General features: G+C 38.9%; 1 protein-coding gene across 3 annotated transcripts in view; it reads left to right on the top strand.

Moving 5' to 3' along the window:
* The window catches only part of LOC126187545 (balbiani ring protein 3-like), a 245,985-nt gene that overhangs the window by 177,071 nt on the left and 53,512 nt on the right, over positions 1–15,402 (top strand). For all 3 annotated transcript variants that reach the window (XM_049928696.1, XM_049928693.1, XM_049928695.1), the window contains one exon: positions 10,796–10,978. In XM_049928696.1, the coding sequence (XP_049784653.1) occupies positions 10,796–10,978 (183 nt within the window). The remainder of the gene's footprint in view (positions 1–10,795; positions 10,979–15,402) is intronic.

Below are 15,402 nucleotides of genomic sequence, written 5' to 3'. Positions count from 1 at the left end.
CACATTCCACAACACCCCACCTGCCTGGGGCCGAGGAGCTGCCCACTGCTGTTATGTGCTGTTGCACCACCATGCAGCCAGCTGTTTTTCTCCAACTGCATGCTGAGCTGGCATGGCCTGCTGTTAACACCGCACCTGCGAGGCAGAATAGATCTTGTCTGTCACCTGCCCCTGCTACTCGACCGATCTGTCCAAATGCCATCACCATCGACAATGCTGACCGACATGGCACCTGCACCCCAGCCTCTGATCCCTCAGACCCATATTTGGTCTTGCTACCCTGACATCCTTCTCTCATAATGGGAGGGGTGGGGGGGAGACAGTGTTCTGCCTTTCTAAATTCTAAAATTATGTGAGTTGCACAATCTGCCTTAGTAGATGCTTTTCCCTCACAGGCGCACCTAGATGCTCTCCAAAGCACTTGTGCTATAGTGGGCATCCACTAATGTGAACGTCTTTCCGCCCACTGCTGCAACATGCCTACTGTAGCTTCAGCTCAGGATTCCCATCGGCATGCAAGGCAGTCACTTTGGAGAGCCCGTCTTTCTATTCCAGAGGCCTATAATTTCATGGGCAACAATACTCACAACCCTTGTATGATGTATTCCTTCGTGCCGATGCTTTAACATGGACCATCCCATTTAGGTCTCGTGCACTTTTGAATCTGCCTTACCCCATGATGGCACTCTGTCACTGTATTTCTTTTATTTATTTATTTTTTTATTTGTTTTCACGACCTCTATGAGGGGTAAAGTTTTAGTGAGTATGTTGAATTTTCTAACAGGTGCTAATTTTAGTGAAGGCTCCAACCCGTGTATCTAACATGTCTGCTTCTGTGGTAGAACTGATGAACTAAAAACCTTACCTATGCAAATCACACCTCAGATTTGTGTATTTTTCATTTTTTCTATGTTCTTTTGTTTAAATAATAGGTAGCAGTTTGTCTAACCTAATAAATGCCTTGCGTTACCAAAAACCATCTCCACACCTTTTTGTTGCTTCACTGGAACATGCATTCCATATAACTTTTTGCCGTCTTCTGTTTCCATCAAGTTTGCTCACCCAGTGGTAGTGATGTGCTTTGTGCAGTGTGAAACACTTAAAGCACTGCACTGTGTTTCCATAGTTTGTGTGTTCATTATCTTGGACAGCTGTTGATATACTGGATCCAATTACCACAACTCTGCTGCATTCTTCAGTATATCAGTATTGTGTTATTTATCATTATGTAATACACAGTGAATCACCAAACCATGCCTGTGACACTGTTAAATTTCCTTCTTCCACAAGAGCAGTGACTTGATTATGAATGTGCTATTAAGGATGGGACGTGGCTCGGTGATACTGCCATCAAATGTGAGGATAAAGTCTAATACAACAAAGTACTCCAGAATTACGTATCTCTGTAGATAAGATGACCATACTAGGAAGTTAAGCAGCCTGGCATCTCTAAACATGAATTGAATTGAACTTTATTTGATGCTGTAGGATTACATGGTGTACAGTGCACGTACATGTAATATAGGACTTTGATGGTGTAGGATTACATGGTATACAGTGAACGTACATGTAATATAGAACATGTCAAAAATACAAAAACCTTCATTATCACATACTTAATAACTATTCTAACATCACTGATCATAATTAACAATATTTACAAATTTAATGTGATGATTAGGACAACACAACACCCAGTCCCTGAGCGGAGAAAATCTCCGGTCCAGCTGGATATTGAACCCGGGCCCTTAGGATTGACATTCTGTTGCGCTGACTACTCAGCTACCGGGGGCGGACATCCCAGCCACTGCTTGAAAAAGGACACCAGTACTCAGATATCAAATTACTAAGAAGTCTGCCTGAAAGACTGCATGACAATGCACATGACACTAAGTTGTCAAAGAACTTCTAGTCTCATTTGATCCACCTCTAAACCCATGTGCGCAGCCTTCGCTTTATTTCTGAACACTGCATACATAGCCTTTTTTGGTTTATAACAAGTACATTTTCCAGAAGCCATTGAGCTGTGGTGTTTGCAGATATGTATGCTCTTCTCTCAAGCTATGCCACAGTTTGGTCATTGTTCAATAATGTCATATCATCTGCATACAATATTTTCTTCTCTTTCTCTTCAACACCTGTGTCATTAACAAACAGATTAAAAAGCAGGCCCCATTACTGGTCCCTGCGGCACTCCATATTTGATGGTTTTGGTTTCTGACTGATATGCATCCCCCATTGATAACATATTGCTTCCTGTTGCATAGGTATGATTCTGTACACTGCCCTGCTTGCCCTCAAGTACCATAGTTTTCCAATTTTGCTATCAGTATTTCATGGTCAATAATGTTGAACACTTTGGAGAGATCCGGAAACATAGCAGATACAACTTGTTTCTCATCTGAGGACTGTATAACGTATTCCGTCAGACAGGCAGTTGCTGATTCCATAATCTACTCTTTCTGAAACCATGCTGTGATATGAGATTGTTGTATTTGTCCAAATAATCAACTAATCTATTGTACATAAGCATTTCCATGATTTTCAAGAAATAAGATATCAGTAAAACTGGCCTGTAGTTGTTGGAGTCATTCTTATCCCCATTCTTGAACGCTGGTACCACCCTGTTTCTTCAGTTTTTGTGGAAAAATTCCATCTCTGAGAGAGCTGTTTGCTATGACCAGCAATGGTGAAATTATTTGCTCACTTACTTGCTTTATTACATGATTCAATATTTTCTCATCACCAGCTGATTTCTTGGACTTCAGTTTCTGTAAAGTTTTCCTCAGTTTATCTTCTGTGACTGGTTTCAAGAACATGGTTCTGGTTGATTTTTGTGATAACTTAATAACCTTCTTTTGTGGACTATTCCTTTCCAATTTTAAGTTGTCTGCCACATTTATATAGTTTTCATTGGGTATGTCAGCTATTTCTCTACCATCTGTAACCACTGTGTTGTTTATTTTCATTGACCTGATATCTGTTTCATGTTTGACCCAGCTTTTTCCTGTCATTCACCATTAATTGTGTTCCAAGTTGCTTTTGTCTTGTTTCTTGAGTTCCTTATGGTAGCATTAACTGTTCTTGATTTTGCCTCTCGTATTATTTTTCTATACTTCTTTTGCAGCATTTTATAATTTTCAGCTTCACCCCTCCATCTCAGATCCTGCAGCTTCCTTCACAGTTCTGTTATCTCACTGGTAATCCAGTTTGTCTGATCCTGCATCTTGTCTCTTTACTTTGGGGAATGCTACATTAAAATGGTGTTTAATTGTCATAATAAATGAATCATATTTTTCATATATGTTCTATACCTGTAGGGCTTCATTCCAGGTTTTCCTTCTTAATATTGTTCTCAAGATGTTAATATTTTATTCACTGATGTTGCTGACTTGTTTGGTTGTTTGTTTTGGTTCAGATATTATGTCCTTACTTCTGCAGAAGCAGGTCACCTGTCTATTATGATCAGATATTTCTGTTTGGAATACATGTGACTAACATTAATAATGATGATGTCAATAACTGTCTGACCTTGAGAAGTCACTCTTGTTGGTGCAGATATTGTTGCCTCCTTATTTGTATTAACAATTCTACAAAATCTTTTCTTGGTTTTGATTATTTTCCCATGGCAATATTGAAGTCTCCCACATATAACAATGTTTTTCTTCATATTCTAGTGAGTTGCCCCCCCCCCCCCCTTTTCCCCCAGAAAGACATTAATCTTGCCACTTGGTGATGTGTACACACAAAACTAAACAATCTAAAGTCATCAGTCATAACAACAGTAACCTCAAAGTCTTTTTCTCTAGCTGTAGATAATCTCACATCTTTACTGTTTGCTGTCTTTAGGGGTTTTTCTATTGTAATATATATGGAAACTCCACCACATTTGTGTTTAGATCTACAGAAGTAGCTGGATAAGATATAGTGCTTTATTGTCGAGTTAGCTATCTGGGTTTCAGTTTGACCATGTTCACTAATACATCCTATGGCTGTAGGACTACTTCAGCTTCTAGTTTCTTGTTTTCTTGTTACCAATGTACTGTATATTCTGATGCGGTACTTTTATATAACTTTTCTTTTGTTGACTTTCATGTTGTGGGCTGCATTCTAAGAGCATATTCTATAGTCCCTCTTTTTTGTGTGGTGCTTATATTTTGTCTTTTCAGCTGCAGCAATTGGTTTTTCACCCCATCAGGCCATATTAGTTTCCCTTTCGTCTGATTATTTTGCAGACATCTGTAAACATCCTGCTGAGTGTTACATATCCTAATCTGTTTGAATGCATACCATCCTTTCCAAGGCAGTTTTCACTCAGAAATTTGTTTGGGGTCTATGAAAATAGCACCAAGACGATCTTTGATGGCATAATTTATTTTGGAGATATATTGGTCACTCACTGACCTCCTCCTTATGATTCTGCTAAGTGTCAGATGGGATCCCACATAGATACTTCTTGTTGAATGAATCATATTTCTTGTTTCATTAACAATTTCTTTCTCTGCTGCTTCGTAATGAATTTGTTACAAAGTGTATAAAGACACCGCTGTAATTAGTCTTTGTTCCAGAATCCAGTTTTGTATTCATCTGCTTTGAATTTACCATGTTTTTAAAATATTTCCCGAGTTGTTGCATTCTAATTCCCACTCTGACGTCAATTTTGCAGTTCGGGACAGCAATATTTTTCAGCAGCAAGTCACAAATTATTAGAAACTCATTTTTGTCCCTTTGCATAGCCCTGGTGTTCTCTTTTCTTATATTTTAAGTCACCGTTGTCCATTTATATTTATCTACAGATCCTTGGCTTGCTGAATTCATTGTGGCATCAGAAATGCTGGACGTGTTGTTTTTAGTGTTCATAGGTGCACCTGTATTTTTGCCGACTTCCTTTTCCATTTGTTGTATTTTGCAGGCACAGAACTGCTTTTCTTGTATTATTCTATCATTTTCTTTCTTTATAGTGAATAAACATGTTTTTAGTGTTTCAGTATCACTTTGAAGAAGCTTTATAATTTCATTTTATGATTGCACTGCACTTAAAAGATCAGCTGTTTCATCATAAAAACAGCCGTGGCATGTCCATGGAAAGTCATCACTGATGAATTTCAAATTTACTTTTGCTCACTTTTCGTGTAACCAGAAGTTGCACTTTACACACAAAACACCTTTCATCACTTGCTTTTCACACTCCCAACATGAAGAACTGTTTATTTTTTGCCTGTTTAACAAGAGCGAAATGTCGCTACACTTTCCTATTACTGCCATGTTATAAGGTCGATGTCAGCTGTGGTACACTTTTTCCCATAACACTATTTATAATTTTTACACTTTATAAAATGTCTTTTCTTCTTCTTCCATGAGCACCACATTACTGGTCATATGGCAGCTGATACACCTAATTTTTTCCATCATTTACCCATCCATTTTGTTATTGGTTTAGTGGATTGATAGGTAATGGACTGGAAGATAACTGAATGGATAACTCTGCCAGTGGCAGACATTGGTTGCACAAGTGATGCCCAAGATTAAGAAAGTTCTTGAGGTTGAAATTCTCATCATGGATGATGTCGCATTGGAATACATGCAGATCATTTCTCCTGGGGAATGTTTCTAGTTTACATGTCCCTGCAACACTTTGGAGAATCAGGAAGGGGCATACTGTAATCGACTCCCTCTGACATCAGTGCAGGTCATCTGCCACCATTAACATGTGAATGTGACTAACAGGATCTCATTGTCTATTGGCTGCATCTGCAGGGCATTCTTCAGTACTGCAGCAGGGACGTAGTTAGAAATGCATGACCAAGTTCTCCTTTACTTATTAACCAATGAATCCTTGAAGAAATACTGTGGTAGCTGCAATGGCACAACCTGTGTCTCACAGGCAGAGTGCGACTTTCTCATGACAGAATGCTCACACAGAGCCAACAGAGAAACAGGGCTGGTGGTGTCGGTATTCTTATTCGCCAAGTAGCATATCGGCACTACAGTGCAAAGATAGATGACGTCTGGCACACTCAGCCAGTGTTCCAATGTCACCAGCAGAAAGTGAGAAGGCACTCTTCAAGTTGAGCTGAGGACTCTGGGACATCAGCTGGTGACAAGTGATGGCAGACACTGGGTGGTTTGCATGACAGCATGTAGACCAGTGGCTCCAGTTAGTAGACACCACTGCTTGGTGAGGGCCAATGTAATGTAGCAGCACATTAAATTAATGACTAGCCAGGAGGCTCTGCCAGTCAAATGCAAGATACTGAATGATTTAGCCAGCAGTGACAGGAATACTTATAGTCCTTATACCCAGGTGCATAAGGAGGCAGGTTCCTGTCACATACCTGAATTTGTAAATGGTGCATTATGCTGCACTATGTAGCAGTATGGTCAGCCACCAATTATCATTTGTGCTAGCACTATTTCAGCTCCCACCTGCAGAACTGGGGCTACAGATGTTCTGCATCTTACATGGATAGTTGCAAGGGCCCCCTTGCATCTTAGACTGCGTCAGATTATTAGACCAACGGCAGAGTGCACTCCATACACAATTAGAATGGGAAGAAACCCTGATTTGTAGCACAGCGTTTAGTACCCTCTGCCATACAAATCACGGTACTTTCTTGAATATGTGTGTGGGTTACATGCAGAGACTTCGTGAACTCAACGACTCGTGAAGATATTTCCCAGGTACATATTAAGGTAATCTTTGGTTCCATGCTATGACATTGTTCTTATCCTAATTATTTGTGTATTGCAATGTACATAAGCTGTGACATAAAGCTCATTTCAGTCTCATTTATCCTTCTAATGTAACAATTTTCATAAATTTTATTGTATATGCGTAGTACACTCTAAGACAAATAAAAAGATGCACCAAAAAGGAATTATCCAAAATGAACAGAAATCAGTAGATGTGATGTGCATGGACGTACAAACAAATGATTACAATTTCATAAAAAATTAATCCTTTATTCAAGAGAAAAAAGAGATTCACAAACTGAGAAAGTCAATAGCACATTGTTCCACATCTGGTCCTTATGCAAGCAGTTATTCAACTTGGCCTATGTCCTCCTGAGGGATATTGTGCCAAATTCTGTCCAATTGGCACATTGGATCATGAAAATACTGAGCTGGTTGGAGGGCTCTGCCCATAATGCCCCAAACTTTCTCAATTAGGAGAAGTCCATTGACCATACTGGCCAAGGTGGGGTTTGGCAAGCACGAAGACAAGCAGTTGAAATTTTGCTGTGTGCAGGCAGGCATTATCCTGGTGAAATGTAAGGCCAGGATTGCTTGCCTTGAAGAGCAACAAAAAAAGGCATTGAATGTCACCAACATACCACTATGCCGTAAGGGTGCTGTGGATGACAACCAAAGGGGTTGTGCCATAAAATGAAATAGCACTACATACCATCACTCATTGTTGTCAGGCCATATGGTGGGTAACAGTCAGGTTGGTATCCCACTGTTGTCCAGGGCATCACCAGATACATCTTCCTCCTGGAATTCAGTGACTGGAGTAGAATTGCTCTCAGTGATGTGTTCTGCTTCAAACTGAGCCCCAATTGTCAGTGAAAACTTGTCTCAGAGTGCCCTGGACAGTGGTGGGATACCAACCTGAATGTTGTTCACCATGCAGCTCAACATCCAGGAGTGATGGTATGCAGTGCCATTTCATTTCTTAGTAGGACCACTTATGTTGTCATCTGCGGCGCCCTTACAGCACAGTGGTATGTCAACGGTATTCTACATCCATTTTGTTGCCCTTCACAGCAAACCATCCTGGGCTTACATTTCAGCAAGATACTGCCTGCATATGGCAAGAGTTTCTACTGCTTGTCTTCATACTTGCAAAACATTTCCTTTGGCCAGCAGGGTCGCCAGATCTCTCCTCAGTTGAGAATGTTTGGAGAATTGTGGGCAGGGCCCTCCAACAAGCTCAAGATTTTGATAATGTAACTCATCAATTGGACAGAATTTGGCAAGATATCTCTCAGGAGGGCTCAGGAGGACATCTAACAACCAAGCTGCATAAGTGGTTGCATAAGGGCCAGAGATGGACCAACACTTTATTGACTTGCTCAGTTTGTTGAAGCCCTTTCTCATGAATAAATCACAAATTTTTTCTAAAATTGTAATAATTTATTTGTCTCTACACTTTCATCACATCTATCAATTTCCTTCCCTTTTGGCGAATTCCTTTGTGAATTATTTTTATCTTAGAGTGTATAAAGAGGGCCTAACTCTTGATCAGTGTATAACAATTATCTATTTTAAAAAAATTATCTTTCACAACATACTAATGCATACAGAACTTAAGTAAAAAGAGCATACAAATAATATAATACTGATATAATTTTAATGATATCTGTATTGTGTCTGTGAGTAATAACCTTCTTTGCATGTACATTGATGAACCAACAAACATTACCACTGCCCTTCCCCCCCCCCCCCCCCCCCTCCCCACACCAAAAGATCAAACATCATCTGATGACATTGCAGGCACATGATGTGGTAAGGAAAATATATAAGCAGAGCAGAGAGAAATGGGGAATTATTTTAGTGACAATAAGGGCCACAAATGGATGACTTTGATAAAGGCCAGAATGTTATGGTGAGGCACCTGGGAACAGGTATCTCAGAAACAGCAAAGCTGAGTGGTTGTTTGCATGCTGTTGTTCTAAATGTCTATGGAAAGTGACTGAAGGACAATGAAATTGTGAGTAAGTGATATGGTGTTGAACATCCATGCCTCGTCAGAGAGCTTGCAGATTGGAGGCTTGCCCACTGTGTAAAGTATGATAGACAGCAATCTAGGACAGATCTTATGATAGAGTACAATTGTGGTGGAAGCACAGGAGTTTCAGAATGTACCATTAGGTACAGATTGTAGAATGCAGGGCTCTGCAAAAAGTGGCCCCTACGTTTCTCCATGTTGATCCAATGACACTGTCAGTTATGACTGCAGGGGGCATGGGATCATTGAGATTTGACTGTGGATCAATATCCAGAAATGCTGTCGTCCAGACAAATGACTGCACAATTCATGCACTATACTGTGGATGCAGACTAGTAGCAGGCAGTATTATACTATGGGGAACATTCATCTGGGCTTCCATGGGAACTGTGGTAGTAATTAAAGGCACCACTACAGCTGTGACAATGCTATAATTATTGCGGACCACATGCATTTCTTCATGGTTTCACTGACAGCGATGGCATCTTCCAGTAAGATAACTCTCAGTTACTAGGCCAAAATCATGCAACAGTGTTTCCAGGTGCGCGATCATGAACTCATGCAGATGTCTTGGTCACTAAATTTGTGCGTTCTGAACCTGCTGGAACACATCTCATGCACTATCTGGTGCCAGCTCTGCCAATAACAATTACTGGGACATAATTTATGGATATTGTGTGACCTGCGCATAAACATCTGGTGACACATACGTTCTGAAACCTGCCAGAAACTCATCAAATCCATGCCACACAGAATCACTGCTGTATTAGGTTCTAAAGCTGGGCCAACATGCTATTAAGCAGGTGACCATAATATCTTCATTCATTAGTGTATTTCTCAAGAAAATGGTTCATTCTCATTGTGAATTCAAGTTAACTATCAACTGAATTTTAAGATAAGAGGCAAGACAGATTTACATTAAAACGTATTCCAAAAGAATAAAAATTGTGTATGATGTATAACTTCCTCTTCTATCCTGTGGATAAGCTTAATATTGTGCAAAGATAGTATTTTGCTGGCTGTACAAAAGTATTCCTTCTTTATATGGATGTTTTACTATCTGGCACCTGTCTTCAATATCTTTAAATTCCATAGGTTTTTGCGTGCATCACATATTAATTGTTTGTCATTGGTAGCAGTCTCTGAAACTTGAAACATCTGCTGTCTACCAGCTTTGAGTTCCCTCTAGTTCACAGATTGTTCATTAAAATGTGTTCACAACCAGCTCACTTGTCAGCCATACATACAAAGTACTCTTTTGTTGTTTTTAGTATAAAATGATGACAGATAGTAAACAGTCATTAAGTTCCTAATGTTATCTACACTAGCCTTAAGTAAAAAATAAAATAGATTATTGTCTCTTTACCAAGAGTTTATGTTGGTGAAATTGCATCAAAATGCTATAGAAGATATCCAGAAAAATCAAAAATAAAGGGGAACAGAAGAAGGGAAAGATTTTGATATGATCCACTGCTGCAGTCTATGCTTAACAGAGTAGTTTGAAATTTGTCAGTGAGATTCCTCCAGAATATCAAAATTCAGGAGGGGATTAGGAACTAGAAACCTACTCAGTTTGGTGTCCAGAATCACTGAAAAAAGTGCAACCAGAAAAATATGTTAAAAGGCAATAAGTAAGTTAATACAGGAAAGGGCGAGAAATGTAAGTACTATAATGACCATTGGACAGGTTAATACGGTTAGCTGTGTGAAAGTCTTTTAATGAAAATCAAGGAAAAACCATCTGAACATATCAATGGAATGATTTTTAAAAATTAGATAAAAGAATATGTACACAGAACTGTGCACCCACACTCAGTTAGCATTTGACTTTAAAAAGTCATTTGATGCTCTAGGTGTTAGTGGTTGTATCTTGATACCTCTTAAGTATTTTCTGTAATAAGTTCCTTTTTCAGTTATTGACTAAAATTAGAGACCATGTGATTACTGGTAACTTTTTTTGTTAGCATCACACTAGAGATAGTAAGACTGTATAGTTGTTTTATTGGATGTATTTGTATTATTAACTGTGTTATGATAATTTATTAAACAGTTACTCTTTTATAGGTCGTCAAAGAAAGGCAGTTATGAATCTCTGTGGTGTAAGCAGTCCTCTAGTAGATGCTGAAACTGGAGAAGCAGTAGAATGTAAAATAAATGATACAGCAATTAATTGTCCAAGCAATTACGAATGTGTGTCCGCTAATGACACAGATCATGGTGTCTGTTGTATCAGTGAAGGTAGACCAGGTAAGCAGCTGATCATTTTCATTACATATTACAACAAACCAGTAAACCCCCAATTCTCTAAATAATAGGCCTCACATGTACGAAACAGATTCAAACTTCTGATTAGAGATGAGTTGTAATGTATTAAGTATTTGACATTAAACATGTAAGTGAGAAGAAGTTTAGAAAATGATTGAAATTACTTTTACGGTTTGTTGGAAGTTGCTGAGTGCTCTCATTATAAAAGTCTGGACATGCATAGCTTGGGTACTTAAGGCTCTGTTTGAAGCAAAAGCTAGTTTTTCACAAAACTCAATGTTTATGTTGTCATATCTCTGGAAATATAATAATGTTGTACAATGATATAATTTTGCAGGTACCTTCAGTGGTATACATGGGTACTGTATACAAAATGTCTTGTGAATGGAGTTGGTAGTAAAAATGTCATAAATTGTCATGCGTGATGCTGAAGCTTTACTGCATGAACAGTGAAAATGTTCTGAGTCATAAATGCTTTTGCTTTTATCATTTTTGTGATGCATGTCAGAGAGGAAAAGTTTTCCAAAGTTTTTAAATATGTGTAACATTTCTTATAGAGCATAATCCCAAGCATACATGATTTTAGATCTATCATCTTGACATGTTTGCATGGTCTGTGCGTCAAGGACCCGAATACCAGTGTGAAGTTACTATCTTATCTCCGGTCACAATAGTCGTAGCAGTGTGCCCACTTTTTGCCAGGAAAGTGCATACAATTCATTTTTCCTACACTTCAAACTCTTTTCTGTGGTAACACCCAAATGTGACTACTGCTTTGTTTCAGTTTTGAATTGGCACAGCCATAATTCATCATCACTTATATTAAATATTGCTTTTGACCACCTGAAATCATGTTCTTCTGTAGTATTACTTACAATAATAGCTATAATATGGAGAGAATAGATTGCTGCTCATCCCAAAGAGGAGATGTTGAGTTGCAGACAGGTACAATGAAAAACAATGCTAGAAATACTCCAGCTTTTGGAGAAAGTCTTCTTGTGGAGTAGCAAATTCACACAACAATAACTCTCACACACAAAGAAGCACTTAAACGATTAAATTCTTTTGTAATGTCATCTCTATTTAGTCCTCTACATAAAAGTAGTTGATTCTCAGATCCACATAGGGCAATACCTTATGATGTAGAATCACATTGTACACCAAGAAAATTCACACGTTATGAGTGCTTGTAAAATATTCATGTCACTGTGCTGAACTTTGACACATTACATTTTCCTTCTGTGACATTACATTTTCCTTGTTGGTTAGAGAGCAGTGTATTGCTTTTGGGACCAGACTTCATCAGCCAAAGTGCTCTGGTAGGTCCCTTGCTTCCATAATACCGTTGAGATTTATGAACACTTCATTGTCTTATCATATGTGTGACTGATTAGCCGTCTAATGAATTCTGATCACGCAGAGCCATTTTCTTTTGTTAACTACTTCAGACGAGTCTTGGTAGGAATCACTAGCCATATAATTTCTCAGGACTTGGATTGCATCTCCTCTATTTCCACTTCTTATGTTCATGGCTAACAAGAATGATTATTTTAAGACAACATTCACACTGTTTTTGTTTTATGGAAACGTAGTGTAATCTTGCACTTACAGTGTAAAGTGCGCAAGTGTAGTTTGATGAAAATCATGGTGAAACAGTAACGTGTACATGGCACTTGCTCAGTATGGACTACTTCAGGTATTTTTTGGATGGCTCTGTTTATGTTCAAGAGATTGCTCTACAAATGGGAGGAGGCTGTGATCAGATATTGAAATAACACAGTTCAGTATATCTCAAAAAGAATTGGCATCCATTTCTTTGAACTGGTAACTGCATGGATTTTCTGCAATTTTCCCATGACTTTTATCTTAGCATAAACCCCACAGGGTCGATAACAACCCTGCCTTGAGGGTCAAAATATTATTCTCACCGGTCAAAAATAAAACTGTCAGAATGTGCAGAAAATGTAATGTAAATTTGAATGACAAATGCTTTGCTGAGTTTATGCATAATGATATGTTTTATATTCCTTACATACCAAGTACGATTACTTAATAGTTCATAACTTTTAATAATAAACACTAATTATGAAGTTACTAATGTTGTTGTGGTCTTCAGTCCTGAGACTGGTTTGATGCAGCTTTCCATGTTACTCTATCCTGTGCAAGCTTCTTCATCTCCCAGTATGTACTGCAGCCTACATCCTTCTGAATCTGCTTAGTGTATCCATCATTCATCTCTTGGACTCCCTCTACAATTTTTACCCTCCACACTGCCCTCCAATACTAAATTGGTGATCCCTTGATGCCTCAGAACATGTCCTACCAACCGATTCCTTCTTCTTGTCAAGTTGTGCCACAAACTCCTCTTCTCCCCAATTGTATTCAATACCTCGTCATTAGTTATGTGATCTACCCATCTAATCTTCAGCATTCTTCTGTAGCACCACATTTCGAAAGCTTCTATTCTCTTCTTGTCCAAACTATTTATTGTCTATGTTTCACTTCCATACATGGCTGCACTCCATACAAATACTTTCGAAAACAACTTCCTGACACTTAAATCTATACTTGATGTTAACAAATTTTGCTTCTTCAGAAACGCTTTCCTTGCCATTGCCAGTCTACATTTTATGTCCTCTCTACTTCAACCATCATCAGTTATTTTGCTCCCCAAATAGCAAAACTCCTTTACTAATTTAAGTGTCTCATTTCCTAATCTAATTCCCTCAGCATCACCTGACTTAATTCGACTACATTCCATTATCCTCGTTTTGCTTTTGTTGATGTTCATCTTATATCCTCCTTTTAAGACACCATCCATTCCGTTCAACTGCTCTTCCAAGTCCTTTGCTGTCTCTGACAGAATTACAATGTCATCGGTGAACCTTAAAGTTTTTATTTCTTCTCCATGGATTTTAATACCTACTCCAAATTTTTCTTTTGTTCCTTTACTGCTTGCTCAGTATACAGATTGAATAACATCGGGGAGAGGCTACAACTCTGTCTCACTCCCTTCCCAACCACTGCTTCCCTTTCATGTCCCAGGACTCTTATAAGTGCCATCTGGTTTCTGTACAAATTGTAAATAGCCTTTCGCTCCCTGTATTTTACCCCTGACACCTTCAGAATTTGAAAGAGAGCATTCCAGTCAACATCTTCAAAACTTTCTCTAAGTCTACAAATGCTAGAAACGAAGGTTTGCCTTTCCTTAATCTATCGTCTAAGATAAGTCATAGGGTCAGTATTGCCTCCCGTGTTCCAATATTTCTACGGAATCCACACTGATATTCCCCAAGGTTGGCTTCTACTAGTTTTTCCATTTGTCTGTAAAGAATTCGTGTTAGTATTTTGCAGTCGTGACTTATTAAACTGATAGTTCGGTAAATTTCACATCTGTCAACGCCTGCTTTCTTTGGGATTGGAATTATTATATTCTTCTTGAAGTCTGAGGGTATTTCACCTGTCTCATACATTTTGCTCAGCAGATGGTAGAGTTTTGTCAGGACTTGCTCTCCCAAGGCTGTCAGTAGTTCTAATGGAATGTTGTCTACTCTTGGGGCCTTGTTTCAACTTAGATCATTCAGTGCTCTATCAAACTCTTCACGCAGTATCGTACCTCCCATTTCATCTTCATCTACATCCTCTTCCCTTTCTATAACATTGCCCTCAAGTACATCGCCCTTGTATAGACCCTCTATATACTCCTTCCACCTTTCTGCTTTCCCTTCTTTGCTTAGGTTCGTGCTTTTTTGCTTTAGGTTATGACATGTTCGATATGCCTGCCATCATTGGCACAGATGAATAATGAAATTCAGCATGACCCACTGAAATGTTGGAACTTCGATGCTGTCGATGATGTCCTGAATGTTTTTTTTTTTTTTCAGCTCAGTAGTGGTTTTGGGGTTCTGGCTGTACACCTTGTCTTTAATGTAGCCCCACAAATGAAGTCATATGTGTTCACATGTGGATAATATGTCAGCCAATCAAGGTCCATATCATGGTCTCTGGGTACCCCAGAGCCAGAATGTGGTTCCCAAAGTGGTCCTCTAGGACATCTAACACTCTCCTGCTTCGATGGGGTCAAGCTTCACCTTGCATTAACACATATTGTCGAAATAAGGATTACTTTGGATAATGAGGATGAAATCATCTTCCAGAACCTTCACATTTTGTAGTTACCATGCCATCAAGGAATATCACACCTCTTATTCCGTGACTGGACACTGCACACCACAGTCACCTGTTAAGGGTGAAGAGACTTCTTGATCGTGAAATGCAGATTCTCAGTCCCCCAAATGCACCCATTTTGCTTATTTATGAACCCATACAAATTAAGTGGGCTTCTTCGCTAAAAGAAACTATACATGTGCACACTAATTCCCACCATGCCTCACCGCCAACTGTGC

The sequence above is a fragment of the Schistocerca cancellata genome, chromosome 5 (genome assembly GCF_023864275.1).
Source record: "Schistocerca cancellata isolate TAMUIC-IGC-003103 chromosome 5, iqSchCanc2.1, whole genome shotgun sequence".
Classification (NCBI taxonomy): Eukaryota; Metazoa; Arthropoda; class Insecta; order Orthoptera; family Acrididae; genus Schistocerca; species Schistocerca cancellata.
This window is presented reverse-complemented; position numbering and strand designations above follow the sequence as displayed.